This window comes from Poecile atricapillus, chromosome 2 (genome assembly GCF_030490865.1).
Source record: "Poecile atricapillus isolate bPoeAtr1 chromosome 2, bPoeAtr1.hap1, whole genome shotgun sequence".
In the NCBI taxonomy this organism is placed as follows: domain Eukaryota; kingdom Metazoa; phylum Chordata; class Aves; order Passeriformes; family Paridae; genus Poecile; species Poecile atricapillus.
This window is the reverse complement of record NC_081250.1, coordinates 49,544,012-49,561,538: the sequence shown is the minus strand read 5'-3', so window position 1 is coordinate 49,561,538 and position 17,527 is coordinate 49,544,012. Positions and strand designations below refer to the sequence as shown.

Sequence of the window (17,527 nt, the reverse complement as noted above, 5' to 3'; positions counted from 1 at the left end):
GAGACAGTTGTGATCACAGCACTTAATACTCCTTACAATTTACCCTACAGGCAAGCTAGTTAGTTAACCTTGCCTCTGCTTCCCTTAACCTTTCTAAAAGGTAGGCAAACATAATGGGCAATGAAATTTAGCTGACTACATATTCTGAGGATGAAAACTGTGGAGTAGTTTCTACTGGACGTCACCTCCTGTACTCTCAATGTAATCAATTCATCTTTACCATCACCTTCATCTTACAGCATGGTTCACGTATGTTGGCATCTTTTTTACCTCAATAAAAAATTACTCTCTCTACTGACAAAGCAACATTGTAAATTACACAATAGTCAGATTCCCTCTAGTACAGAAATTGTCGATTGAATGACATGAGCAATGTTTGTACAGCTTGCCAAAGATTCACCAGATAGTGTAACAAACCTGACAACATAGTAACTAAACTAACAAGTGCAAAGAGGAGCTGGAGGAAGTTCTCCAAAAATACGTCTTTGTAGCAAAGGACTGTGGTTGTAAGATTAACCAACTATGTGTAGTTTATACAGCTCACCATCAAGGTCTGCCATGCACTGGAGAAAACCAGTGCCTTGTGCTAGAACAGAATGATAGGCAGCTTGATTAACCACCAATAAACTCCAAGCAAGTAGTTTAGAAAATTCTTTCAGACATTAATTTCCCTCCTTTTGCTTCCAGAGCAATGAACTGTAGCATTTTTTAATTAGAAGTGGAAAGCCAAGGTATGAGCACACATACCGGCACACATCTTAGTATGAAGTTTAACGACAAAAATCCTAGCATGTCAGATTGCCACAAATTATCTTTGCATACTCGTGACTGGTTGTTTTCTTTAACTTTTATTTCCTTCTCCCCTTGATAACTTTCCCTTCAAGTCATCACCCTGAATGTCCTCTGTAATCTGTCTGTTTCTCCTGTCCTTGTAATTTTTAATAGTCAGTCCTTTAATCAAAATTGACACAAAGCAAAACCAAGACAAATCCAGCAGATGAGCAGAGATTTAGGAATCACCACTTTCATTTTACTGTCTGGTTATCCACTCTCCACTCCGTAACACTGTGTCTATTTAAGCTGCTATTGAGAGAACACAATAGGCAGTCCAGAATTATATCAGGATACAAAATGACAGTCATTAAGTCTGCCCAAAATGAAGCTCAGCCTAAAGTATCAAAATTGATACTCACTTGCAGAAGGTCTTCAATGCAACTAGCTATTTTCTATCTTTCTTCCTTGCCAAAGAAACCCTGCATTTTAGAATATTTGGAGGTTTTTATTCTCTCCAGCATAAGGTCTCTCCTGAGATTTAAATTCACTCACATAGAGATAATCTTTATAAGAGTGAAACAAGGATTAGAAGTTTGTTTTTTTTTTTATTGCTCTCTTCTTAAAGATCTCTAAGAATAGATTCAAACTCTTCCCAGAAGAATTCTAATATTAGAAGAAATCTAAGTTCTGAAACAGAATTTTACCTTCTAGAAAGAAGGTAAGTCCCATGTCACTGAACTACACTAAGAGTGCCCAATTTCAGACTAATAAACTATGATTTTTCATAATACTTAGTACTGGAACTGCTTTTGCTAAGGACAAAACCAGACCCATGATTTACACAGAAATTATTTAGAAAAAGCTTTTAATTTAAAGAAATCACACTAAGTGTTATAAAGCTTACTAAACAAAATAAAAAGTCTGTGATATCAGGTTGAGAAGAGAATTAAGCATTTTATACTATCAGAATAACTCTTTCGACTTCTTATTGGCAAAATTTTATTCTCAAGAGTTAAAGGATTTTTGTAGTTAGTTGCCTCAAAGAGCTATGTTATGGAAAGAAAAAGTAAAATCTGAAAACTTACATAATTAAAGTGTTCCAGATAATTGAACTCACTAGTAATTCCTTCCATGATTCAGTTACTTATTGACATAAAAATGCTTATTAGAGTTATGAACCATCAGATAAGACAGCTTGCCACGTGTCTTAGTACTAAAACTTCACTGATTTAGAAGATAGTGCTGCTTCAATTCTCCTCCTGTTTTATGGTCTTTTATATGTTACTAGAACATGACACCCAGGCAAGTAAAGTCCACTGGATGGAATCTATTACTATTTTCTCCTACTCATGAAGTTAGACAAGAAGGGAATGACTAAAACATTACTCCCAATAAGAAAACTCTGGTGGTTTTTATTATATATTACAAACATTCTATATACCAAGGAGTCTAGTAAGCTATTTTTATTTTTGTTTTCTTTACATTGCAATTTGTAACACAGCTCCTACTATTCACTCCTACATCCCTCCTAAACAATCTAAGTTGCTCTTTCCAGAAAAGACAAAGTTGCCAATATTCAAACTTAAATTAAAGTAGCAAAACAAACCTCAACAAATGAATTGTTGCAGCTTTTCAAACTGCAGAAATAGACAGGAGAGAGAAGAGTTAGCTTTCTGTGTCATAGACACTTGCACTGAGGAACCATAAAAGGTATGACATTTTTGTAGTGTTAACATGCTGGAAATGGCAGTGCTAGGTTACAGCATGACCTGTAACCATCAAAACAACAAAACTATTCCATCAAACTGCAAATAAAATTTAAAAAATTTCTGCCTTCTACAAATTGAAATCCTTTCCAAAGACTGCACTACTATAGTCTTATGGTTATTTAGTATCCCTGCTGTACCTAGGCAGCTCATAAATGTTAATTTGCACTTCACATCATTATGTGGAAAAGGGAGGTTTGCACTGAAGTGCAGCATTACAGGAATAAGCCTATGATACTACCTTATCAATGCATAAACTTCCTTTGTCCAAGGTTCTATCAAGGTAGCTATCTACCTACCTGTTGTTAAAAATAAAGGACTCTAGAGAATCCAACAGAGATTAGACTGAGTTTGCTATCAAATTTATCACTCACTCCTTTTACAAATGTACTATTTACTATCACAGGGGGTGTCTCTGAAGTAATATTAAAACTGTACAGAAAATGGCCACTAAAGAGATTATGGAACTAGACACTACTTTAATGAAGTATGATAAATTATGAAAAAGAATCTCAATATACTAACATATATAAAAACACAACCGTAATGGAGAGTTCCAAGATGTTAATTTAAATTTTTTACTTAAATATTCTTAATTACCTGGAAAGCTTTGCAATTCTAAGGACACATTAACAAACATACCTTCCTAACATCTGAGCTTTTAGGTTCTGTGGTCCAGGTGATGATTCGAGACACTGCTAACCTAGTTTCACTTGAATTTACAAAGTCTCCTGGATCCATCTGCTGCGCAAGAGTTTCTATGTATTTTAGGATTGCAACTTTGACCTGCAAAGAGAAACAGAGTCAGGTGGGCAATAAAAATGGTGTGCTGCAAGAAGTGAGCTCACAGAGTAGAATGTGCATTCCCCAAAATAAAGATTTTTTTTTTCCAATTAAACTATACATGTTTTCAGCATTAATGTAATTTTTTTTTCAATAAAACAATTTACAAGTGGATTTAACATTTGAAGAAGGAAGTTACTCCACAGAAATTCAAATACTCATACAAAGATTACATTTCACTGCTAGCAAATAAAAGACATAGATCATTCCATATGCAGAAGCTTATATTTAAAAAAAAAGAAATTAAGAAAAGATTAATTCAGAATTATTAAGAAAGTCTTTCAAGTACTAAAACGGAAAATGAACATCATCTGATGAACCAATGATCACGTCTTACTAGCTCCTACCAGGTAGTTAACACTCAGTGTTTTTTCATAAAACATCAGGGTGAGCAGTCACAGTCTCTGGAAATGAGCCACAGGAATCTTTCCATTAAATACTAGAAATGTATGGAATAGTATCTCTAGGAAATACTTAAGATGGGTCACAGATGCACACTTTGAATATATTTAGATGAAAGGGACATGGATTTACCAAGAGGACAGAAAACCTCCTATACTCCCTCATTTATCTGATCATTCTCTTACTCCACAAACTTGTTTTACTCCTTATGCAGAACCCCTTTTGCAGAATGTTCTGTACATCTCAGACTGCAGCCTCTCTCTGGCTTCTCCAATACTGCACCACTGCAGTTTTGGGCAAAGGGCTACTATGCTTGTATATGTGTAAAATATTTACTTCCTCAGCTCATTTACTGCCTCAAAAATTTGTCAGCAAATCTGTCAATGAAAGTTGTGGACATTTATTTAGAACATCTATCAGATTTTTCTGCTTTTATTTCCACTAGTAATTATAGTGAACCAAAAATACCTACCAGGAGGGAGAGACCTACGTCCATCATAACCAGAGAGAAAAAGAGTTCTGGGTGTATTTCTGGTTGTTCACAGCTTGTAGTACAACAGTCCTGAGCAAAGCTATTTAGAAATTTCTCTTGGTCATGAAACTTGCAAGCTATTAAAAACTCAAGATACACTGGCACACAAATGAGGATTAATAATGAATACTTGATTTTCAAAGCAGCTGCTAAAGCTCAACTTCTCTGAAGTTATACCAAGCAGCAGCTGAAGGCTTTCATCTTATGCAGATCGATATCCACAAATGCACACTATTTGCTAGCTATTTTCCTAGGAAAAAAAGAAGCCTTGAACATCTCTGCAGCAAAAAACCTTAGGCCACATGGCTTTCCAAATTCTCAGCAATGGCTGAAATTTCTAGATTATATAGGGAAACCATTGTGACACCACTACATTTGACTGCTGAGGATTTAAATAAATCTAATGTAAGACTTGAAAAGGTTGCTGTGAAGGACTGTAACACTTAGAACACCCAGAGGCATTTCTTCCAGCAATGAGACTCTGAAGTACTGTATTTGAGAGAGCATGATTATTTAGTGTTTGAATTGCTTCCTGAGGAACTTGCACAGACTTCTGCAAAGACAGAGGCTCTCAGACAGAACAGCACTGAACAGAAGGAGTTCTTACTAACAGAGCTTTTCACAGTGGGACAGATTCCCAAAGTTAAACTTCACAGCTATTTGAAAAAAAGCATTTTTTACTAATTGCTTTTGAAATAAGAAATTCTGGAAGGGCTACACCTTTCTGTGATCAGATACAATGAGCCAGAATTATTACAGATTAAAAACCCCATGCTGAAATAAAACTCTGTAAGAGCAGCAAATCTACTTCAGAAGTATCTTTGCCAATATTTTCACCAACTAGGTACAGAGATGAAATTTAGAAATAGAAAGACTTCAACAATCTATTTCAGTCTTCAACAATCCATTTAATCTCTCAGAGAGAAAAATTTTTGGACTGCAATGCAAGTACCTCCAGAATTCTTACAATTAGTATTTGCTGTTAAGTTGAAACCACTCTCTGTGAAGTTGTTCAATACTGTCACTTTCAGACTGTCACATCCCAGGCATCAGTCTCTAAGTTACTGAATACTTAGAAGTGAGTGCCTGTGCCATTATATAACCAGATGACTAAAATATACACAAAAGATAAATTTTGGAGGGCTCTCTCATAGTTGTGAATTTGTGCTACTCAGGGATTTTTTAATCCAGAATTTTCAATACTGACTTAGGTTAAAAAAAAAAAAATATCTTCTGGTCAACGGTGGCAAAAACCTTTGTCAACAAATCAGCATTTTCAAAGTAAAGGAGGATTCAGAAACTTGAACTTTGGTCACAATACTTAAATCAACTCCTCACTGAGACTGACTTGATATGAAACCCAGGAAAAATGAAGTGATGATTGGTAGTGTATTTCAGGAAAATATCCATCCTTTGGAAACTGCCATGGTTTGCACCTGCAAAAATAAGCTAAATAGATTATATCCCACCTAGAACATTTGACTCCTATGCCCTTCCAAATATTTGACCAAAACAGACACATCTGGCACCTCAAAACTGTGTCTTAGCAATCCACCACACCTAAGTGTAAATTGACTGCAGAAGTATGACAGATAGAGCACAGTACACTAAGCTGCACCCTCCATGGATTAGGTCAGCAGAATTCTATCTTCTCTATGGTTGGTTTTCTTACTGCCCAGCTATCCAAATCCACCCCCATGGCCACTCTAAAAGCTCAAGTTTTATTGTCTGAGACTTAGCTGTCTTTCTATGTGTAATAATGATAATGACTGTTCACCCCAAAGGATCATGATTATTTATGACTATCATGTGAAAACCAGAGGAAAAAAAAGAAGTAATTTGTAGAAGAGAATCGTTACATGGCTCAAATTTCTCATCTACCATCCCTCCTCCTATCTGACTATCTTTAGGGATGCTGAAAATCCTTTCTCTGACTTCCTCCTGTCACAGCAAATGCTGTTTCTCAGTATTCCTAGTACCAGATAATAATTTATCAAAGAACAAAAGCTCAAGACTTCAAGAACTGGAGTAGTGCTCTAGGATTATCTATTATTCTGTGGGTTTTGATCACACCAATTACTCAATTGATTGTATCAGTTATTCTATCTGGGTCCACTGAAGATGGGATTTAGGCAAAATACTCAATAATGTGGATATTAAACAGATACTCCCGATCTGTGGGCAATAACTTTACTGGTCTGAGGTCTGAATTTGTAGTTACCACATAAAAAGGAAGTAGGGGGCGGATTCCACTTTCTTCTGGGAAAAAAGCTTATCTTATTTAAAACAGTTACATAATTTATTGTCCAAAAAATTCATTCTAAATACTCTTGATTTTGCTTCAAACTAACAGGTGTTCTTCTATGGAGGTAACTTTTACCAGCATCTTGATTTCAAAATTCTCACCCAAAATTTTTTTCAGAATGTCTTCCCATCAAGCGCTTCATATTTCTGAATTCCTTCTAGGCCATTTAGAGAAGAAATTTGAACTTAGTCCCAAACTCAGCCTAGTAGGAATCCATGTTTCATTCCAAATCTACACTCTCAGCTTTGAAACGTGCTTGATACACCTTTAACAGCTACACTCTACCGTACGGAAAATGGAACATCTCAACCATCAAATTCACCTTCCTGGGGAGGAAAACCAAGTAAAACAAAACCAATCTCAATTTGTTCCAAGGATTCATTTAAACAACAAACTGATTTTTACTACCTCATTTGCTGTCTTCAATAAATGACAGCAGTCCCTTTTTAACACAGCTCTACGAAGCAACAGTGGTCAACGTATCAACTGTCCTCAAAAGCTTAAAAATGTAAGTTTTACTGTATTGTAGACAAAAAAGGCATATTCATGTGACTTTAGGTTCAACATTACTCCAGAAAGGTCATATTCTTGTGCAGTATCAAACTGAGTAAAAATATTTCGTGCAGGATAGAGCAGAAGATGCCAGTTATCATATGCTTGTTATTTCCCCATTATCATCACTTTTAAATCATAGGATTTGATGCATTTGTTTCTAAAATCAACACTCTGGAACTGCAAATGTACTACAGAATACATTTTTACTTTTCAGATGTGCTGGCAGGTCTACCGACTATAGATTCTTAGGTAAAAATGTGTGTAATTATAAAGCTACACACTGCTTTCAGAGAAGTAGAGTGCATCACATAAGGAGCTATTTTTTAATATAGTAACTCAAGTTCACATTAATATTAGAATAGTTTAAATAACCCAAGGCCTGTTAGGCTGAACATAGCAAAAAATATATTTGAACTAGGGAAAAAAGTATGGGAAATCACAAACATAAAATTAGAAAAGACTTGACAGAGTGAGTTTGCATAACCAGCTTGATGTTAGGCAGCCATATTTTTCGTTGCTCATTTTTATTGTACTGTGTTTTTATTAGAACTCTCTTGCAGCAAACATTTTCACACTAGTGTCGTGTTTAAAACTGAGCATCTGCATGCTTAAAGTTTCCCGCAAAGGTTAGTAGCAGCATACAATGCATTCAAATAAAAATTACTGGTAACGCTGTAAGAGTTTCACATAGGGTTAAGAATAAAGACAGTAATTCAGACAAAAACCTTTGAGCTCCAAAAAGAGCGAAGTTGGTCCTGCAGTGCTGGCTTGACTGTCTGAAAGTTTATAAAAACAAAATCCACTAATTGAAAACCTTTTTTATTTTCTTTATTTTTACAAAGAACAAAAATAACAATCCAAATTCAAAATTTAGACAACCAAATTTCCATTAACGATGATTTCTGCTTGCAAAGCAAGCCTAGAAAGTCTTACCTTCAGACTAGGTGTTTGGGTCTGGTCAACTGTAAATCTCATTAAAATACTGAACTGGAGGTCATTTGGAAAAGATTCCCTGTAAACAAACAAAATAATGTTAAGTTACGTTAAATTTTCTGTTAAGAACTGTTGAGAGGCAGCAAATAAGCCTTCACCCTTCTCAGTAAAGCTGAAATTGCTACCAGTTGCCACTGTATCTGACCTTTCAGAAACATTTACCTAGTTAAGGTAATGTTAAGGACAAGATTTAAGGAATTCTTACTATGAAGCAATTATAACTAGACTAGATAATGCAAGCAATGCAGAATGATATAATAATGATATGTTAGAATTCTGATTGTAAATCAGGCTATTAGTGAAGCCTGGGGAGAAGGAAGACAGAAAGCAAATACATTATTATCGTAACTCCTTAAAAGTTAATGCTAATGCAGAGATGAATATTCCAGTGAAACTTATTACTGCAAAATAAAGAAGTTCAAACACAATTTCTACATCACTGTACACAAGGCGAGACATCAAACATACAAGACTCAGGTGCATATTCTGGAATCAGGTAAGTAGAATCATATTAAGTTTTCAGCACTGAGGACTCAAACCCTTTCAGTTAAGAGTCATTTTATGAAACCAAAATGGTGAAGCAACAAGGTTTACTAAAGTTTCGTGATCTGCCATGAGCTATGCATTTTTACAGAAATCAAACAGCACACCAAAAAAAATAAAAGCAGCAAAAACCTTGAAAATTGCTAACAACTACAATGTTGTTACTTTTTTAAGAGCTCATTACCTTGTGACATCAAGTGCCTTCTGAACTTTTGCTTGTACTGACCCAAGCAAATCAGCACCCATTTTTTTCAACAGCTGTGTCAGCAGTACAAACAGCCAGTCCTGCAGATCTTCTTTATGGACCTGGATGAAGTCGACCAGTGTCTCCAAAAACATACTGAACACCTAAAAAGCAGAAGAAGATGGAAAGAGGGTAGGATGGGGCAAAAGAGGAAACGACACTGACGTATGCCGAACTTACAAACGAAGAAAGCAGTAAGGGAATCAGAGGCAGAGAAAGGCAGTGTTTTGCAGCCAAGCGGGAAAAAAAGAAAAAAAAAGAAAGGAAAAGAAAGAAATCTGCCCTGCTTGTTCATTGGATTTTGATATAAGAGTACGTTGGAAATGTTAGCTGACTTCTGTAGAAGTTTGACAATTAGGTATTCCATGCAGTTTCGTCAAGAAAAGGAATGCTTACTGTGATGGCTGGCGCAACCTCAATTTTTCCAGTAAAACTTAGTTTTTTACCCTTTCAAGCTCTTATCATTAAGTTGATTTGTCATATTCCTCAAAGACTATAAAAACACTTTCTCTTTAAAACAGAAACAAGCTACTACTATTCTTTAGCAAAATTGTAGTTAATTGTAAGTATCTGCATTACTAAATACTGCAAAATCATGACAGCTGGCCAATTCCTAAAATACTCATGGAACAGAACAAGCTTCTTCTACTATCGCAGGTATCCCAACACGAAATTATTCACCACAGTAGGGAAAAAAGCCACAATAGATTCCAGACTGGCAGGTGTTTAAAACACAGAAGTACTTGCGGTTTTTTGAAAACACAATATCCATTGTCTTCTTTTCAACAAATGTTGAAAAGACTGCATTAGGTAAAAAAAAAAAAAAAGAACCCAAAACAAAACCAAAAGAATCAAAACCATGTATTTTTTTTATCAGATTCACACCAGGAGGAAGGGCTTTTTGGAGGGAAGGGGTCAAGGAAGGCGTGACAAATAGGTAACTTTGGTTAAAGTGCTTTTTTAATATATCGCACTCATTTTAAGTCTTTTCCATACCTAAGACTGAAATCAGGATGTATACATTCTGTACTTGTGTGGCCCATGGGCTTCCTGTTTCTCTGACAAGAAAAATGGGTGTTTGGTCTGAAAAAGGTTCCTTCACAACACACGCTCCAGCACAGAGTTGGGTACAGAAGTTGGCTACTGCTGTGGTGCAAGGAGGGTTGGGCAGATATTGCCTCCTGACTACTTATGACATGGGTGCAAGGCTAGAAGTGGCTGGTGCAGAGCAAGGGCTGGAACCTCACATCCTCCTGCAGCTGACCTGACTTGTCATTAGCCCAAATTCTGCTGCTTCTGTGAGAGTGGAAAACCCCCAAATGTGATCACACCTCACACAGCTGGACAGACTAGGCCATGGAAGCAGACTTGCTTCCACAGCACTGATGCAAGTGAGGAGGACGGAGCTGGTGTATGCTGCTGCACGCCCTCTTCGCTGAGAAAATTCGATCACTTTGCATGTTGATCATCAAGTCAGGGAAAGCAAATTCACACCATAAAGTGGACAAAATTCATACAAGTATCTCTTAAAGAAGTGTCTCCAAATTTACACTAGAAATAAAAAACAAATTCAGATTAATTTGATCAAGAAAGGGTTGGACCAGATCATCCTTGAGGTTCCCTTTTAACCAGGTATTTTATGATTCTTTCAGGATCTACAGGAGATTTGTGAAAATTTTTTAAAAATATCTTAAATACTGAAAATCTCTGTTAGAAACTAAACAATACGAACCCCTACTCAATATAAAGCCCATCAGGAATAGCTACTTTAATTAACTTCCCTTTTGGGATAAATTACATTAAAAATTGGGGAAAAAAATTTGCCAACTTCTGTGCTGTCTATGTAGACCTATATTCAAGTCTGAGGTTTCAAAATTACCCTGCCAGTAGTGGGACAAGACTTTAATGTACAGGACTGGAAACATTTTCTCTCTCAGGCTAAACTGAAACAATACATAATTTTGTGGATTCACAAGCAGTAGCCACAGTTATAAGACAGAGGCAAAACCAAACCAATATGTATTTTCTCTATTGTAATATGAAACCTTTGGCTTTCACAGCCCTGAAGTAAGAGGAAAATATACTTAGGCAAACAAACAAACAAATTCTGATGCTATAAAGATTATATTGTGTGTGGGGGTGTGTCTCACAAAATCCTTTAAACTGAACTACACAGCTCAGCAGAATTTAAACCTGCACCTGGCTTGAGTTTGCAGACACTGACACACATGGCTTTTCCAATAAAACATGGTAGGCTGAACAAACTGGTTACAAGCTCTGACTTGATGGAGTAATGTGGACTTAGTACGAGTCTTCAAACATGTGAAGTGGCTTAAGCTGAAATCATTATAAAGTGAATTATGATTCACTATGGCAAAAGAATTATGATTCACTATGGCACTCTGAAGATCCTGTGCTGATGTTTTAGCTGTTAAAAATACACGTAACTGAGGACTCAGCTTTGTTTTCAAGCTTTGTTTCATTTTAGATTTACCACAGAGAATGTCTAGAGAAAAATAAGTAGAGCAATTTTGTTGCATTTAAAAAAAATACTAAACATATAATTTTGTCTCAGCATTAAGAATTTAAGAAGGCTGAAAGAGCATTTAAGGCAAAGGATGAATTTGGAATGGAAAATGGAACCCAACCACCTATATGTTGAAGAATGTGTGTGGATACTGCAAAAATTGCAGTTTCTGTTTTTATGATACAAACTAAAATTCTGAAATCAACTATCTGAAGTTGAAGTTCATAATAATTTGACAGTGGAAAAAAATAAACAGATATGGAAATAATTATAAGTGATCTATGTCTAGAGTGAATTATTTCAGATGTGCCAACCACCACAATATAAAGCAGGAATGCATAACCAAACAATGTCAGTTAATTAGTAGATAAAGCACATCTCGAAACTTTACCACACATTCTACTAATTGTTTATAGCATTTTATGATTGCAAAAGGCTTGACACTGCATGAACTCTTTGGGGAAGAAAAATAGAGAAAAGGGATTAATTGCACATTCATGCAAGTAAGGTTAGGCTTCCAACAAATATTGAACCAACTTACTCTCTAAAGAGAGTTCCAACACAGGGGACAGCATGCAAAACGAAACAAAAACAGAACAAAACAAAACAAAACAACAAAAAAGGGAAAAAGATAAAAACACACAAATTAGTGGCCATCAATACAAAGTTCCTGTATGGAATATAAACCAAAATAAAACAAAAAAGGTACTTCAAAACTTTTATGACAAATTTAAGTAGTTTTATTGGGATACCAAATGTATTTTTAAAATAAGCACTTGGCAAGTCCATTCTCCCATTTTCTCCTTCAAATATTATTACTCTCTTATTCAATGTAACTCCCTCCATCCAGATATCACGTTAAAGTATACCTTATAAAACCCCACAAAAGTGATGACAGTAATTCCTACAGACACTTGAGTAGAGTCTAAGATGAGATTTATGTAGACGTATGTGTGTGATTAAAAAAAAAAAAAATCACAGCTCATGAACTCGTAATACTTAAAGGGTTCTCCTAATAACATACTGAAAACTACTAATAGTTTTACAACACCAAAAAGCAGGCAAGGTTTCAGTGACTGGAACAGCTGTACCACAGCTTACAACACAGGCCAAGTTTTCAAACTTGAAGCTAAATTATTTTGTATCAGAGTGGCCAGTAAACAGAACAATCAACAAGAACAAGTCAATGTAACATTTTTAAAGGCAAACATATTTAAAAGGTAAAATGCTCTTCTGACATATAAAACTAAAGTTTGGAACATTTTCATTATCCTTCTCTGGCTCCCATGCTACACAAAAATCTCCACAGTAGCTCTGACATATGCATTGCTGCAATATTAATTACCACAGAACAAGCACAATTAAACCAAGCTGCTATTAACAATGTGGTCATTACTTCATTTAAAAAGCAAATATTCCAGCAATATTTCAATATTTAACGTTCTTTCCTATGCTTTGACTTTTCTTTTTATGTAATGTTTTCTTCTTTTTAGTAAAAAAAGAAGTTTTTTAGTTTTCTTCTTTTAAAGTAAAAGATTGGTTTAGTCTTTTCTTCTGGATTTCTGCAGTATGTGATCAACTTTAACACCATGTTGCTGTCTGCAATGCAAGTTATTCCAAAATACATGGTGTCAGAGATGGCAGCTAAGTCATTTCTTCCAACAGGAAAAATAAAGAAGACTCTAAGTTAACTAAGTTAACACTAAGTTAACCTTTCAAGACATCTCATCACTCTGAATTTAATTTTCCCTTGCTGCAATAAGGAAGACTTAAAAATACGTAAAATGTATTGCATAATGAAAGTTGTTTTTCAGGATTCTTCTGAGAAAAATCAATACTTCTGAAATAATACCCTGTTATGAATTTATCTGTATAATTTTATCAATTCCAAAGTACCGACACAAAGTGGGACATGTTATACTCAACATAAAAGATACCAAACAAGCCTATAATTAAAATATGATGTATTTTTTTACAATATTATATTTATTAGGCTACTTACTTACCTGCATTCCTTCTGCTGAGAAATTGTGACATTTAATCAAGCTGTACTAGTAACCCACCTCCCACAAAAACTGTAAAAATACTATCATGCAAAGCAACTCACTTAAAAAATTTTTAATGGTCTTACAGAAGCATTATTTTCCTTGTCATATCATCCATACGGAGTCTTTACCTAAGTAAAACTGAATAAAACATCACATTTTCTTTTATACCAAAGTATAGTCTCCTTATGGAATATTAAAAAATTGATGTAAAAATTATTCACCAGTCTCAACTGCCAGCCCTATCTACGGAAGTCATGGAAGATACCATAAGCTATGATAATACAAAATGTCCTGGAAAATAAATGTGCACATTTGGCATAGTTTATCTGATTATGTATGATTTAGTCAGATAACTTTATTTGTAACTTAAATTACTGCAGAGCCTTTTTTTCTAATAAAGAAAATCTGTGCTTGTGTTGAAGTGGCCTCTGTAAACAACAACTTCTTAAAAACACAGATTTTGAGCTCACACTGCTGAACTACTTCAATGCATTATATATGACATTAACCTTCACTTTATTTCCATGATCCTGCAGAAAAAGGGGGCAAATTATCTTGTTCAAAACTCCAAATTAAATTAATTGAAATCTGATACCATTAATTACTTTTGCTTGTGAAATTTTACATATGCAAGTATCACTGATGTAATTTATCATAACTGCCTTTCTTTTAATTTATGTTTTCAGACATTTCCTGAAAATAAGAAAAACCTACACTTACCTTACTGTGAGGATCAGCAAACATTCTTGTGAAGATCTCACACAATCTTTTCAACTCAACACGACTGCCAAAAAGACAACAATGCATTAGTCAACTCCCCTGCTAGTTCTGCTAGAACACTAATGCATAGAAATCAGTGAAATCAAGAGTAAATACTGAATCAAATAATCTAGTAAATTAAGTAAAGGAAACCATTTTGTTTGAGACACAGGTAAAAATGTAATGGCTTTCATCTGAAATGAGATTTTAAACTTATGTCTCTTTAAACTGTCTCAAGTATTATACCATACTTTTTTAACAGAGCTGATACTGAAAAAGGTGTTCTTAGTGAGTAGTAAATGATTTCTTCTGAATAAATACCCACAAAATTATAGTAATAAAGAAAAAAAGCCTTCCACTGATAGTAGATGAAAGCATCTTATGAACCTTCTGTATTGTAAGAATGCTCAATTTTGAATTCCCTACATCCAACATACACTAGTAGTCAGAAGTGAGAACAGCTTCCTTGTTCCTTCCCTCATCTTACTCTCAAAGCCACACCCTTTCTTCCCGCTCCCCCTGCCTCCCAACAACATGAAACAAGATGTTTCTCCTATTAGTATGCCACCTTACCTTAGAGTTCTCTGGTTCTTTAGTAAGTTCTGCAGGCCTAGAAGGCCTTCTTTCCTCTCTGACCAGTTGGTGCTGGCACAGCGGTTCAGGACTTCAGCCACGTCTTCTGTCTGCCTCATGTACGTCGGTATGCTCCCGTTCCTGGAGCTATAGGACCTTTCCGAACAGGCACTTGATGCATCGCTGTTGGCATCATCGTCTGAGTACATCCCATACGATTCGTATCTCCTTCGCACGGGCTTCTTCTATTGTACAGAGACGGCCCAGATCAGCACTGGTTCTCAAAGAGGCGATACAACATACCCACAATGGGTCGAAAGACCAACAGTTTAAGTAACCGCTGTGACCCCTACTCCCCGTAGTGACAAATGGCTCCAACCATACAGCAGGTCCAACCAAGCTAATGAAAATATTTTGAAGTATGGCTTACATAGTATTCCAAATATAAACCCAAAGCAAACGCAGAGAAGACATATTTTTGATGAAATATTTTACTTCAGGTCTTCTTTCAAGAACCCATAAAATTGCATAATAGGGCGACAAAAGACTGTTGCAAGTTAGTTATTTCACTTCATAGCTTTATATATGTTACAGAATTTAAGAATCAGAGGTCTGATTCAAAATTGTATTTTGACATTTTAACTCACTTCATCAATCATGTTAATAGCAAAATATTAAACTATTGAAGAAGAAAAAGTTTCTATACCTTAGTCCGTATGTCTCCTAAGAGCTGTTAGCAGTAAATTATTGAAAAGAAACAGAAATTGAGAACAGGAAGGTAAGGCATAGCAGCATTGTGAGTAATAAACTCCCTGCCACTGGACAACATATAGTCTTACTGTAAATTTTGTTCTTAGCTCTCTGTGTCTGATTAGCATATCACACATTGTCAAGAAGTAGTTTGCTGAGCTTCCATTTCCAGGAAAGTATTACATATCATGTGTGGGTTGGTCACAAAGACTTCTCTGTCAAAATCTTTGTGTCTTATTCAGTGATGTTTGAGCATGAACACATTAACTTAACACATGCAGTCAATTGTTACTTCAGTACAAAACCTTGATTTGGACTATTTGTTTAATATCTAAATTTTGTCATTCCAAAAATTACAGCCAATGTTCTACAAAAAAAACTGATTACATAACGCAAAATCCCAAATCCCTTAAAACAAAAAACAAGCCAACAAAACAAAACACAACATACCAAAGGTCAGAGGGGGGGAAAAAAGTTATTTAACCTAAAATGAAAAAACACACATACCTCTGCAAAACAGCTCTTGCCATTCAAACTTTGGAACTGAAGTTAGCATTTAAAAACTCAGTTTCATTAAATACTTAAAGAATCAGTAGTATAAGTGATTGTTTTCCCCTTAATTACCACTGCCATTTGCACAGGCTTTTCATTTTTAAGCATGAATAACTTAAAGGATATCACAGTACTGATCACAAACTAATCAATACAAGAGGTAACAAGCAAGGCTTATTGTCAACAGGACGAGCATACATATAAGAGAATAACTGAAGGGAAAAATCACAGAGATATTAAGTGTTTTGGAAAAGAAACACCATAAGGAAAAAATAAGATTTCTCAATAAATGAATCTGAAATGTCAAGGATGGTACTAAAGTAAAAGACATAAAAATATATAAAGATTTCCATTATTGCTGAATTTTATGCAGCAATATTCAAAACAGATCTTAGGCAGAAGACTGACACCTCTTTGGCTTCACTAAACCGCCACCACTAAAACTGGTCAAGTATTTTTCATCAAATAAAAAGGAGTAGCACAATCTGGAATATTTTTATTTTTATACTTATATCACATATGTCAGGACTCTACATTCTACCTTTTAAAAATACCATTATGAGTGAATCTTCATTCTGTGATAAAACAATAAGAGTGTTTATTACCAGATTTCCATCTACATGAAGCCATTTGTACAGGACAACCTGTACCATTTAGAGCATGGCAAGGAACCAGGCATGCAAGTACTACAAAAATAAAATGTTGCAGCTCTTGAACCTTCTTTGTAATGTCAGATTCTAGTTAAAATATACAGACCGATTTTCCTGTAACATTTCTAGCAGCATCATATTTTGGATCCAGGTAATGCAAAAACCAGTTTCATTGAAGAAGCTTTATTGCTTCAACAACGCAGGACACATTCAAGCCTCAAGAGCAGTCATTAGAAACATGACTTTCTCCTCAACTTCTATTCTTACTACATAATTTGCACAGCAAATTTGAAAACCAGGAGGTTGCTAAAAGTACTGAAGATACTCTTTGTGAAGCACCTCTGTGGAGAGGACTATAGCACAGGCTTTCCAGTAACAACCAGAAAATTTCCATGTTCCATGGACTGTTGTTCTACCTATTCCAAAATCCAGACTGACTTCCAGTTTAAAAACCAGCATTCACCATTATGCTGAAAACTCTTTGTAAAGTTTCTAATAACAGAAAGAGGAAAATGCACTTGACTTCACCATGAGATCTCAGACAAGATATCATAGATATTCTGATCTCTATGCCAGTGAAGGCACACAAATTTTAAACTAATATCAAGAAAAAAGAATTAACCAAGAAATCAGTAGTCATACTAAGAACATGACAGAGTTCTTCATATTTGGAAATTTTGTTTCTCTCTATTAAGTTATATCTGACTGTAA

The 17,527-nt window shown here is 35.3% G+C and overlaps 1 protein-coding gene across 21 annotated transcripts in view; it reads right to left on the bottom strand.

Moving 5' to 3' along the window:
• CLASP2 (cytoplasmic linker associated protein 2) overlaps window positions 1-17,527 on the bottom strand; it is a 146,223-nt gene that overhangs the window by 16,551 nt on the left and 112,145 nt on the right. For 10 of the 21 annotated variants that reach the window (XM_058832630.1, XM_058832646.1, XM_058832637.1 and 7 more), the window contains 6 exons: window positions 14,865-15,109; window positions 14,253-14,316; window positions 8,898-9,061; window positions 8,111-8,189; window positions 7,903-7,953; window positions 3,183-3,326 (listed from right to left, as the gene is read on the bottom strand). In XM_058832630.1, the coding sequence (XP_058688613.1) occupies window positions 3,183-3,326; window positions 7,903-7,953; window positions 8,111-8,189; window positions 8,898-9,061; window positions 14,253-14,316; window positions 14,865-15,109 (747 nt within the window). The remainder of the gene's footprint in view (window positions 1-3,182; window positions 3,327-7,902; window positions 7,954-8,110; window positions 8,190-8,897; window positions 9,062-14,252; window positions 14,317-14,864; window positions 15,110-17,527) is intronic. The other 11 variants (XM_058832636.1, XM_058832641.1, XM_058832649.1 and 8 more) reach the window with 2 other exon arrangements.